Source organism: Electrophorus electricus, chromosome 12 (assembly GCF_013358815.1).
Source record: "Electrophorus electricus isolate fEleEle1 chromosome 12, fEleEle1.pri, whole genome shotgun sequence".
In the NCBI taxonomy this organism is placed as follows: domain Eukaryota; kingdom Metazoa; phylum Chordata; class Actinopteri; order Gymnotiformes; family Gymnotidae; genus Electrophorus; species Electrophorus electricus.
Genome location: NC_049546.1, coordinates 2,184,282 through 2,196,564, shown reverse-complemented (window position 1 = coordinate 2,196,564; position 12,283 = coordinate 2,184,282). Strand labels below are relative to the sequence as shown.

At 46.6% G+C, this 12,283-nt stretch overlaps 1 protein-coding gene across 1 annotated transcript; it reads left to right on the top strand.

The window, feature by feature from the left end:
• The first annotated feature begins 201 nt into the window (after positions 1 to 201).
• On the top strand, positions 202 to 12,213 carry cry2 (cryptochrome circadian regulator 2). Its single transcript, XM_027017182.2, has 12 exons — positions 202 to 500; positions 1,818 to 1,926; positions 3,929 to 4,071; positions 5,266 to 5,450; positions 6,027 to 6,115; positions 6,230 to 6,370; positions 7,081 to 7,392; positions 7,818 to 7,969; positions 8,924 to 9,126; positions 9,605 to 9,682; positions 9,839 to 9,959; positions 10,372 to 12,213. Exons 1-11 carry the CDS (start codon positions 343 to 345, stop codon positions 9,949 to 9,951), a joined length of 1,683 nt encoding a protein of 560 aa, XP_026872983.2. The 5' UTR covers positions 202 to 342; the 3' UTR covers positions 9,952 to 9,959; positions 10,372 to 12,213.
• The last annotated feature ends 70 nt before the right edge of the window (positions 12,214 to 12,283 follow it).

Genomic DNA, 12,283 nt, shown 5'->3' with positions numbered 1-12,283 from the left:
TGTCTAAATTGCAATTCTTCCTAATTTCATAATCGCAAGCCGTGCACGATAAATGCACATACTAAAATCGAACAAACATCAAGGATATTAATTATAATCATTCGTTACTGGAACAGGTCAGCGCACTCGGACACGGAGCTTTACTTTCATAGTAAATAAACGGGCACTTCCTTTCCAACGCACGAGGAAAACGTGCCCGGGGAGGTCCTCCACGTGCAGACTAACCCATAAGCGTGTTGTCGAGCGCTGCGCTCGTGTTAATGCTCCGCGCACGTGTCTCTCCTCCGCTCAGTGGCAGGACCGAGGAGGAAAAGCCCTAATGCGGTTGACTAAACCGCAGCTATGGTCGTGCATGCTGTTCACTGGTTTCGGAAAGGACTGCGCCTTCATGACAACCCGGCTCTGCAGGAAGCTCTGGCGGGCGCGGACACTGCGCGCTGTGTTTATGTTTTGGATCCGTGGTTCGCCGGTGCGGCCAAGGTGGGAGTGAACCGGTGGAGGTTAGTGGCATCGTTTGAACGGTATCTGGCTGTCCTGGTACCGTTGCACATTTGCGCCGCTTTTTTTGGGGGGGGGTATGAAAAACAAGTCCGAGGCTTTGGCTCTTGTGAAATTAGTGCAGCTCGCCAGAGTCTGGTGCAACCCAGTCTCCAGGCCAAGAGAAAAGTCGTGGGCTCGTGCCATTTCACGCATACTTGTCACTTACAAAACCTCGCAGGGCACAAACCGCGTTACACTATAAGGTCATACTTGTGTGCCGAGTCCAGCTTTGTCCGCATGAGTTGCCTTTCCTGGGAGACCAGGGTTCAAGCCCCCATGTGGGCAAGTGCGCTATTCCATAAATGCGCGTCTTTGGGCAAGACTCCTAGCGTTAACAATATACGCCTACCTCTCTAACATGATCGAAATGGGATAAAAGTGTCGGCCAAATGTGTAAAATGTGTTGATGTCCGGCAGACATGGCTGGTTATTCTGTTTAATAGGATGTAACAGCTGTCGGTGTGTCTCCCAGAATCTGAACAGTACGTAGTTAGTTGCTTTGCTTTCCAGTACCTATGGAAATGCTGTCTTATAAAACCTGTAGAAGTACGGTGTAGTTAAATGGCGATTATATGACCAGTCCTTAGTGCCGTATGCCAAAGTCTTGGCCTTCAAAAAAGTTGAATTAACTCGGTTTTATTAATTTGTCAGCTATGCTAGTTTAGCATACATAACCTAGCTAGGTTATCTTAGCTGGCTAGTCGAGGTGTTGGCTACCTTGCTAGCTAGATAAACGTCAAAAATAAGACTGACAGGGAAAACCGTTAGCTAAGTACAAACATAAACTATTCGAATGCTTTATCAAAACAGCATTCGTCATATACTTTAAGGTGTAAATAGTATATACTAGTATTAATAGTGCACGTTAATATTTTGTGTGCTACATTGTTATGCTACTGCACAGCTTTTGTGCTAACAGGAAGTGATGTTGCCATGCCAACGTACGACCTAGCAAGCTGAGACTCTGAAGGCTGTTTAGTTAAATCTAGAGCTTTCTTTCTTTAAAACAAATAAGATGGCCTGTAACCTAACTACCTTTAGCCATAAGTAAAGGCTGCGCTTCCACAAAAGTGTCGGGTCTGTTTGCTAACCGTCTAAGCAAGCTTCACTTTGTCCACCAGGGAAGCTGTTGCATGATTTCATTCCATATGTCTCAATGCTTGGCCATCTAGTGTTTTTAGTTCTAGTTTTACATTTAAATATAGTACCTTGGTAGGCTGGGATTTTTATGCTCTCCTTAAATGGAGTGTGAGATTTAATCTGTTTGAACCATGCAGATTTCTGCTGGAGTCATTAGAGGATCTGGACGCGAGTTTAAGGAAACTGAACTCAAGGCTGTTTGTGGTACAAGGACAGCCTGCAGATGTGTTTCCCAGACTCTTCAAGGTCAGTTTGCAGTACTCACACACACACTCACACACCCTTCCTCTCCCCCTGCGTGCCTACTTGTGTGTGTGTGTGTGTGTTCAGACGCTTGATGGCACACGGTGAAGACCATGGTTTGACACACCAGGTCCATTACTCCCTGGGAGTTCTTTAGATCAGTAGGGAATTTTCCATCTCCTCCACCAGGTTGATTACGGTGCAGCAAAGAAACTGTTAACAGCATCTCAACAATATCACTGGGAGCTGTAGAAGACAAAAACCTGTGTCAAACGCTCCCTTTGGCCTGATGTAGATGGTGATTTGGCAGCACATATTCTGTGATACTTTGATGTTTTCTTCCTTCCTCTGAAGTTAGTGTTTTTCCTCAGTTTGGAGTATTGACAGAGGCCGGAGTTGAATTATGCATTGCACAAAAGCTACAACAACAGATTTGAATTATATTCTTGTCAGAAATGGTAATGGTAGATGTGGTCACAAGTGCACAGTTGTAAGGTCATTCATGTAAGCTTGTTTTTTAGTGAAAGAACCTAATATTTCTTTAATAAAATGTTTATGGAAACAACGCACCTTCTATTGGGCTTATCCATGTTAATAGCTGTTAGAAACTGGTTCATAGTGACCAGTCCTTCAGGTTCGATCTCCTCTAAGTTACCCTCTGCCCTCTGTCCCCTGTAGCTGGATCCGGGTAACTCAGGAGACACTGACACCAGGGTAGTGAATCAAGATAGTTCCACTTTATTGAGGAAAGCACACAGTATATATGTGTCCTATATCTACTAGCTAAATCTACAGGATGATGGGGAAAATGATGGGCATGTTCTAAGGGTCTACGTAGAAAGGAAAGAGACAAGGTTAGTAAAGATTAGATGCTGTCTGCATGAACATGCCACAAGCTGTTCCTGTACCAGCCATGAGAGAGACAGAAAGAGACAGACACACACACAAAGGGTCAAAGGAGACGAGAACAGGGAGCGGATGGCCTCGCAGTCGAGCCGTCTTATGGTGGCTAATGAGCAGAGACCTTGCATTGGGTGCCTGAAGACAGAAAGGCTCCAATGTCTGACAACAGCCTTTTCCAGACTTGCCCATTCATGTTGTTTATGATGACAATGTACCACTGTTTACACTGATAACAATTTGAATAATGTATTTATTTATTCAAAGTCTGAACCTTTTATGGCTTCTTATGTCTACAGATTATCTGATCAATCGGTTCTGTTTGAGTTTACCCCAAACCCTGAAAAGCAAAACAGCTTTGATGTGATGACAGTGAGCTTTAGTGTTGTATTGCAAGGTCTGAATTCCCACCTTCTCCTTACTGAGGTTTTACAGACCTGGAGTTAGTATGTACACCTAGCTACGGAGTTAAGATGGACTGCTTGATACCCAGAAATGTTTTATCCACTCCTAAAGTTTTTGCACTTTAATGTTTTGATACGATCCAGATCTTTTCCAAAATTAGGGAAAACTGTGACTGAATTACGGATCTTGCTTTTAAGACACATGGCTCATCTGCTACTCTCCTAGACCATCTTATCCTAGAGGGGGAATATCCGAGTAACCCTAACCTTTCTGATATAAATTAAGTATTTAAGTAGCACTGGGAAAGCACCGCTCTTGGTATTTTATGTGCTCTTGTGGCATAAGCGGAATGTTGGGTCAGTCGTGTGGGGATTGACTGTTTTGGAGCAGCTTTTTGGAAACTTCTTTCCCAGGGATGTTAATCTGAAGCTTTAAGTGTGCTTCTGCGTGCTCTGCTTTGCTCTCGGTCAATGCTCACCTTGGCCGAGGAAGGAGAACGTTCTCCTCATGTCTGCTTCTGTGGTCTGTGGACATGTTATGCGTGGCGTCTAATGGCTTTCTGAGCACTTTAGGACAATAATAAACCACATTCATTAATGGCATACTGGCTCACAGTAACACCATTTCTGCATCTCGATTTTAAAACTGTGCCTCACTCTCTCACACTCATTAACACTCACACTCACTCTCTCTCTTTCAGGAGTGGAACGTGACCCGGCTGACGTTCGAGTATGACTCGGAGCCATATGGTAAAGACAGAGATGGTGCCATCATTAAGATGGCCCAGGAGTTTGGAGTGGAAACCATAGTGAGACACTCACACACGCTCTATAACCCAGACAGGTGGGTGACCACACACACTCCATCACCTCAGTGTACACATACACACACACACACACACACACACACACACACACACACACATTAATTCTTTAGGAGTGCTAAATGAACTGTTCAGTCACCTGAATGAACTTGTGTCTGCCATATACAGAGTCGGTTTCATTGCAGTGCTTTGCACACCAGGATGGTCCAGGGCTTTTAATTGTTTGTTTTTATTAGTAGTATGTGCATATCCTGAGGGGAGACACATGTTTGTACTTTGTCATTTAAACATTGAGCTTTTATGATAGAAAACAGTATACTCCATTGTGGTGGTGTGTGTTAACTCAGTGGGTGTGTGTTATTTTTATTTGTTTTGGTTGGTTTGTTTGTTTTAACCAGGTTGCGAGTGACGTACTTTAGTGAGTTATTTGAGTTCCTCTGTTTTGGCTAGACTTTAGTCACGGTGCTGAGTCTTCATATGCAGCACGTATTGCTGTCACAATGTTGCCCAGTGAGCGGGAATGACGTCCCGAGTCTGCTGCCATCTGGTGGTGGAGAGGTGGAACTACGGGTCACACTGAGCGGCATGTGCTGTGGGCGGGATAGGGGGTTGTGTGAGCGCTGTGTGTGTAATCCTGTGTTGCAAACATGTGCTGGCTGCATACAGACACATCCTGCTTCAGACACGTGTCGGGCTCCTGACTGTCAGCTACGCCAAAGAAATTGGCCAACAGCTCACACTCCTTAACACACAGATATAAGGAGGCATTGTGTAAGAGCTGGTCCGAAGGCAAGTGGCAGTTGGTGGTGGTGGAATTTGAACTAGAGTGAAAAAAATCTAGAAATGGGAGACTGATTTGTCCACTGATCAGATTGAGATAATCAGGAAACACATTAAGTTGTAAAAATGAGGCTTCTTTCTTTGTAGACACAGTCAGCCTCATTCTAGCTGCCTCTTAAAGAAAGCTGGCCTGGAGTTTGCTTTAGTCGTATAATAGAAGAAAATAATGGTGTTTTATTGCTTTTGTCTTATGATTATGCGACAGGAGTTGTTGAGGTTATTCTAACGATAGTGTGTTTCTGCTTATGTTTCTCTAAAAGTAAAATTTTTATTCATCTGACACACGTCTCCCTAAAGGCATGAGTCAGTAGTATCCGTGCACTGGCCAGTGGCTGCTGACCGCGCGTCTGTCCCTCCGGCCGCGTCTGCCCCAGGGTGCTGGAGATGAACGGCGGCAACCCACCTCTGACGTTCAAGCGTTTCCAGGCCTTGGTGAACCGGCTGGAGCTGCCCAAGAAGCCGTTGCCCACCGTGACGGCAGAGCAGCTGGCCGGCTGCCGCACGCAGCTCGCCGATGACCACGACGAGCGCTACAGCGTGCCCTCGCTGGAGGAGCTGGGTGAGGGCTCATCGACGCACGCTACGCAAATTTAACACGCATATGCAAACGAGCGTCTGCTCGCCTCAGGCACCTGAAGCCAGTCCACATTTTATGTGGTGCAGCACATTGCTTATACCCGACTTGCTGGTCAGTGTGAACTGGTTTAAGTCTCTCTAGCACTTTCATTGCAACTGGCGTGATATTCGCACGCTCTACTGACAGTCACAGCACCTTTAGCCAGGTGATCCCACATGTTGAACAATGCACACAGGTCAGCTTATAGCTGAGTAAATACTGTAAGCAGAGATTGGACTGGATGGCCTCCAGTGGCACTGACAGTCCATGTCATTCTGTAACGGTTGTTTCTGCGCTCGTCCTGATTAACCTCTGTGCAGAGGGTGACACACATTCAGGCCTGAAGGGAAATTGTTTGGAGCCATTGGACACTTAATTATGTGCTGTATTTAATTTTCTTTTTGTGCACTGTATGCAGTGAGTAATACAGTAATAATCAGTAGAATTTGCAAAATAAGATGGTATTGACGGCTAATTACTAACAATGATGGTTGGTGTATGTGCGCATGTTCCTGACAGGCTTTAAGAATCCAGGGAAGGGAGCATCAGTATGGAAAGGGGGTGAAACTGAGGCTCTGGAGAGACTCGGTAAACACCTGGACAGAAAGGTGAGTTACTGCACATGCTCTGGCAGCTTAGCAGAAAACCCAACCCTCAGAGCCTCTGTCAGGAGTCACTCAAAACAGTTCCTCCTTTGGTTGGTGTCTGTTTTGTTTCTCTAGGCTTGGGTGGCGAATTTTGAGCGTCCTCGAATCAAGGCCCACTCCTTGTTCGCTAGCGCCACGGGCCTGAGCCCTTACCTGTGCTTTGGGTGCCTCTCCTGCCGTGTGTTCTACCACCACCTGAGGGAGCTCTACCTGAAGGCAAGCAGCTGCCTTGGCGCATTAGCACGCTCGGTTTCACAGGCTCTGTACGGCTAAGAGTAACCCCACCAGCATGTACATGGACACGGCCACATTTCACACTGCCTGCAGTTCAAAACGTCTGAAGGATTTTAGCAGCTGGAGAATTTGGAATGTGTGTCTCTACTAGGTATTATAAGATAAGTGATCTTCCCTGCTTCCTGTGTGTGCGTCAGGTTCTAGCGAGCTAAACACAGGGCTATAGTAATTACTCTGGTTACCACCACATGAACTAGGAGTTGTTTTTATCCCTGGACTGAAAGGTCACCCGAGCCAGACTGGAGAGAGGGGTTCATAATCGAACTTGGTACCTTCCAAACCCCCCTGCCTTGCGACTGAGCCCGGCAGGTTCAGAACTGTGTTCGTTACCACACAGCAGGGAGTAGCTGGCGCGCTACACTACAGTACCTTTAAGTAGACCAGCTAGGTACTGTCACATACAGTTAAATACACCACATCAGTCAGATACGACATGTCAACTCTGCGCTTGATGTTCTCCCCCTTCCCATCATGCCTCACTCAGCTCCTCAGCTAGCTAACGCGCCCGTCAGGGTTTAGATGAGATCTATGAGAGTGTTGGGGAAAACGCTAGCTTACATGATGAAGATGAACGTGGTGATGAGTCTTTTGGTGAGGAAGGTTAATTGGCCTTGTCCGTCATCCTCCTCCAGCTCCGGAGGCGCTCCAGCCCCCCCCCCTCTCTCTTCGGCCAGCTGCTGTGGCGGGAGTTCTTCTACACGGCCGCCACCAACAACCCCAACTTTGACCGCATGGAGGGGAACCCCATCTGTGTGCAGATCCCGTGGGATCACAACCCGGAGGCGCTGGCCAAGTGGGCGGAGGGCCGGACCGGCTTCCCCTGGATTGACGCCATCATGACCCAGCTGAGGCAGGAGGGCTGGGTCCACCACCTGGCACGCCACGCCGTGGCCTGCTTCCTCACCCGCGGAGACCTGTGGATCAGCTGGGAGGAGGGCGTGAAGGTACGGCAGGGCACGGGCGTAGAGTAGACAGAGTCCGAGGTGTGTGTGTGTGTGTGTGTGTGTGTGTGTGTGTGTGTGTGTGTGTGTGTGTGTTTTGTTTTTTTTCTTTCTTTTTTGTGTTGAAAACATTATAATGTCTTTTATTTTTATGTTTGAGAGAGAGAGAGAGAGAGAGAGCGCTCTGTGGTGGAGCTAGAGCTACTGCCAAGTAACATGCCGATCCAGATTCATTGCTAGATAGTCCAGAACCCCTAGAGGGCAAATCTTAGCAGAGTTTAATTCCTCTCCTAGCCTTGGGATGGAACGAAACCTAGCAGGGTTGTCCCCCCTGAAGTTGTTGTTCTGGTTCTGGAGTGTCTGGGGAGGTTCTGGTTCTGGGGAGGGTGGTTTTGGAGCTGTTGTGTGCTGTGCTCCTCTTGGTCCAGGTGTTTGAGGAGCTGCTTCTGGATGCCGACTGGAGCGTGAACGCCGGCAGCTGGATGTGGCTATCCTGCAGCTCCTTCTTCCAGCAGTTCTTCCACTGCTACTGCCCCGTGGGCTTCGGCCGCCGCATCGACCCCAACGGAGACTACATCCGGTACCGCCCGTACAGAACCACTACACCACCAGTTCAGAGCAGAGATACTACAGCTCCCCCAGTACAGAACCACAGCACCACCAGTTCAAAGCAGATATTACAGCTCCCACACACACACACACGCGCATATTCCACACACACACACCACAGGGAATACACTGTTGTTCTCTGTATTTTGTAAAGTATAAACAACGTGTTTTATGCTGAGGTTAAAAAATATTAGTTCTACCAAGATTTTTGTATAACCCAGTTTATCAAGTTTTAGCTAAGTAACATATTTGGGTGGTTGGAGCCAAAATCCATGGGGAGAGCTTTTACTTTCTGAAAGTCTCTGGTGAAGCCTGTAGCAGAGGCTGTGCACACACTTTCACTCTCTCTCTCTCACACACACACACACACACACACACACACACACACACACACACACACACACACACACACACACACACACACACACAGAGTACCGCTGTCTTAGAGAACACAGCATCACGAGCGCCGTGCAGCATGGTACCACTTTGATTGGTCTAGAGACTGTGTTCTGGTTCTGTTTCCTTATTCAGACTCTTCTGCAGAAAGTGTCTACAGAAACACGGGCCAATACTGGTTTGGAGCCAGTGTTCTGCTAGTCCAGATCACACAGCATCTCTCTCTCTCTCTCGTCCATGTTTTTGCAGTCGTATTCTTCAGCTCTTTAGTTGGCAGAGAAAGGGTCTCGTTACTGCTCCAGGAGCATGAAGACCTGCTGCGGTCAACCATTTCTGAAGAGAACAAAAGCTTTGTGGTCACCCGTGCTGCTTGGCACTCATATGCTGATGACTCTTCCCTGTTGGGTGCAATAGCACTGATGTGAAATGCTTTCGCAGGCTTCCTCTAATGGCTGCCGTAGCAGGTCTCACGCAGGGCGGGCAGCCCCGTTTTGGAGCCTTCACCGAGTCTTGTGGTTCCGCCCTGCAGGAGGTACGTCCCGCAGCTGAAGGACTACCCCGACCGCTACGTCTATGAGCCGTGGAACGCCCCGGAGGCCGTGCAGAGGGCCAGCGGGTGTGTGGTGGGCGTGGACTACCCCAAACCCATGATCAACCACGCCGAGAGCACGCGCCTCAACATCGAGAGGATGAAGCAAGTCTACCAGCAGCTGTCGCACTACAGAGGCCTTAGTGAGTCACTACACGTGTGTACGCTGTGTTAAGTCATGGCAGGCCTACCAGCAGCGATCCCAGAGCTCTTAATAATTGGCTGTACAAACGCTGTACTGTTATATCAGGACCCCAGGTTTCCCCATTCGCCCCACTTTTTTGCGCACACACGTTCCTGTTATATCAGCGTACCATTTTCCTCTTTGCAGCTCTTGCTTTTCTTTGTAGCTGCTTTGGAAATGGCACACAAGGATTCACGCATGGATGCACACGTGCGCAGTCAAGTAGTGACCAGCACTCCTTTTCCCCACTTGGCTCCTTTTTTTGTTTTTTTTGTACTTTCCTTACACACACACACACACACACACACACACACTTGGTCTTCTGGTTTATTCTTAATTAGGCTCCTCCCTCTTAAATACATGCAAAATGGACAAAAGCAACTATGAAGTAATGCTGGTGAGAATTATGAATCCTTTGATCTCTGCCTCTCTCTCAGGTCTTCTTGCATCTGTGCCCACCATACAGGAGGAGGCCGAGCCTCTGCTGTCTGATGACTCTCAGGCCGGCAGCAGTGGTAAGACAGACACACAGACATGTGCAGTGTGGGGGTGTGGCTTGTTCCTCCTACGTCCATGGCCGGAAGTTTTCTGTCTGTGTGGGGGTGTGTTTTTAACCTGCTGATCTGTTTAATGCGGCTGTTGTCTCTGCTCTGGTCCTGCCTTCCCAACAGCCCTGCCCACAGGCTCCGGATGCAGAAGCTTTGTGTCTCTGTCCACAGAAGGCGGGGACACCCCAGATTCCAGCAGACCAGCCCGACTAACCCCAGTGCAGCGACTGCAGTGACCATCCAGGTACCTAATAAAGTAATCGATTAGTTGATTGATCAAGCAATGCTTGATGTAGAGGGATTTTCATACTGCAGTTATTTTTAAAGTCCGTAAGATTTAAAGGCCTAACGGGTAATACTGCAGTTGTTTATATTGTGTAAAAAATAATATTTGTTTGTGTATGTGTGTAATTTAGAGCCTTCATGTTATTTAAATACCATAGAGTTAAATACATTGCGTACTAACTTGCTTTTGGAATGGGTGTACTATGTAAATGTATTCTTTCAATCTAATGTAGTCAGCCAGTCCTGTTCATGCATCCTGAACAGTGAATGTGCTTTGCCCTTTTTAAATGCAATTAGTCTGTTATATTTCAAGGTTCTGGGTCCAGGTCAGAGTGGGTTGCAGTAGCCTTGACTCTGTCCTTTCTGCCCAGACACACAGGATGCACAGGGTGGCTACCAGGCAAGATGAGCGAGGGGACGAGGCTCGGCCCAGCGGACTGTCCCAAGGGCTTCGGGTGTAAGACTAGGCCCGGTAGTGCAGGAACCATCACTATAGCTCCGCTGCACCATGAAGCCTGCCTGACCACGCCCACCGGTCCCCATAACAGGACCAGCAGAGGAGCCAATGAAAAGCCAGCTTTTAGCATTGTGTGTGTGTGTGTGTGTGTGTGTGTGTGTGTGTGTGTGTGTGTGTGTGTGTGTGTGTGTGTGTGTGTGTGTGTGTGTGTGTGTGTGTGTCAGTTAGGCAGGGCTGCAGCTTACTCTGGTCTCACATTCTGCATAATGTTTTTATTATTATTTTATGGTTTGAAACCTCTTCGACTGCTCAGAGTGAGTTTTCAGACACATTTGACATGCGTCATTCAGGAGGGGTGTGTGTGAGGGATCATTCTGTCGTTCAGTCAGAGGTACACAGCTTTCCTCCTCTAGCCTGCTTTGGCAAGGGGCTGCACTACTACGGTCAATCGCTAAACGTAAAAACATTCATAAACCATTATGTTTTATTAAAACAACATGCGGAGACAGTGAGGTGGTGGATATGTGTTCAAACAGCAATATTTTTAACATTTTTGTGACCTATTCACAACCCCACATCACTCTACATCTGAACCAAACAATGTTCACTTAGCCTGAATGTGTTACCAGGGGCTGTTTTTCCTAAGTTATTTAAATATTAATTAAAAGTATAAAAATGAATTTGGTCAGATTTAACCTCAGTTGGCTTTTTCAAAACTGATCACCAGGTTTCTGATCTTGGAGATTTGTATCTGGATTTCATAGTTCAGTCCTACCTTTATGTAGGATTAAATGATACAGCTACTTGTTAACATAATGCCAAGATCTGGAAAAATGTAATAAATAACATTTGGATTTTCATTCCAGCTTGTGAGATCAATTCAAGCAGGACTGACAAAGTGCTGGAAGTGATTTAAAACGCACACTAAGTCAGTCAGAAAAACCACTCTCAACTTATTGTCATTCATATCTCTCTCTCTCTCGCTCTCGCTCTCGCTCTCGCTCTCTGTGATACAAGCTGATTGCAATGACCCCAAACAGCTTCTGTAACTGGATGGTGTTGGTTTGGGAGTTTCCTGTTCAATCATCAGCCATCCGACATGTGTGAAGCCCAAAACCCATGCAAGCAGTTAGGGGCAAGGTCCTTGGTGAGTCTTCAACCCCTTCTAGACTTGCTTGTTCCATGCACCCAGATCCAGAAATATATATCTTGTTACATCTGCATTTGTTTTTGCTTTGTTTTTTTCTAGACTGAACCTTTTTTGAAAACCTGGCAAAAAAAAATTGTGCAATATTTTGATCATTAATAAGAAAAGGAGATGTTTGAATCAAAGACAATTCTTATTGAAAATAGGGTTTGAAAAACTAGCCCCAAGTGATTGGTTAATTGACCATATGTAGGCCACCCACTCTCACTTAGCCCCACCCCTGGGGGGGAGGGGGAGGGGATAGATAGATAGATATATAAAATTACACACATGCATACATACATTCCACACGAACATGTGCATTGATGTTAAGTTAAGGTCCCTCAAGCAATGTGGAAAAGCTTTATTAATCTGGTTTTTGTTTTGTACAAGAGTCTATTTTTCTTGAAAGCATAGCCTGGATGGTGATCTGTTCTGTTTGTAGGCAGTAATTTATTGAAGCATCATCTTTGCATGTTGTAAGCAATGAGACAATGTTTCTGCAATATACTGCGTCCACGTTGTTTTACTGTACACTAAATTATATACAAAATAAAATTTCTGAACCCAGCTGTTTGTTTTTGTGAAGTTGATCTGTTTAGGGGCTTTACTCATTTGGCACTAGGGGGCGACATTGCGC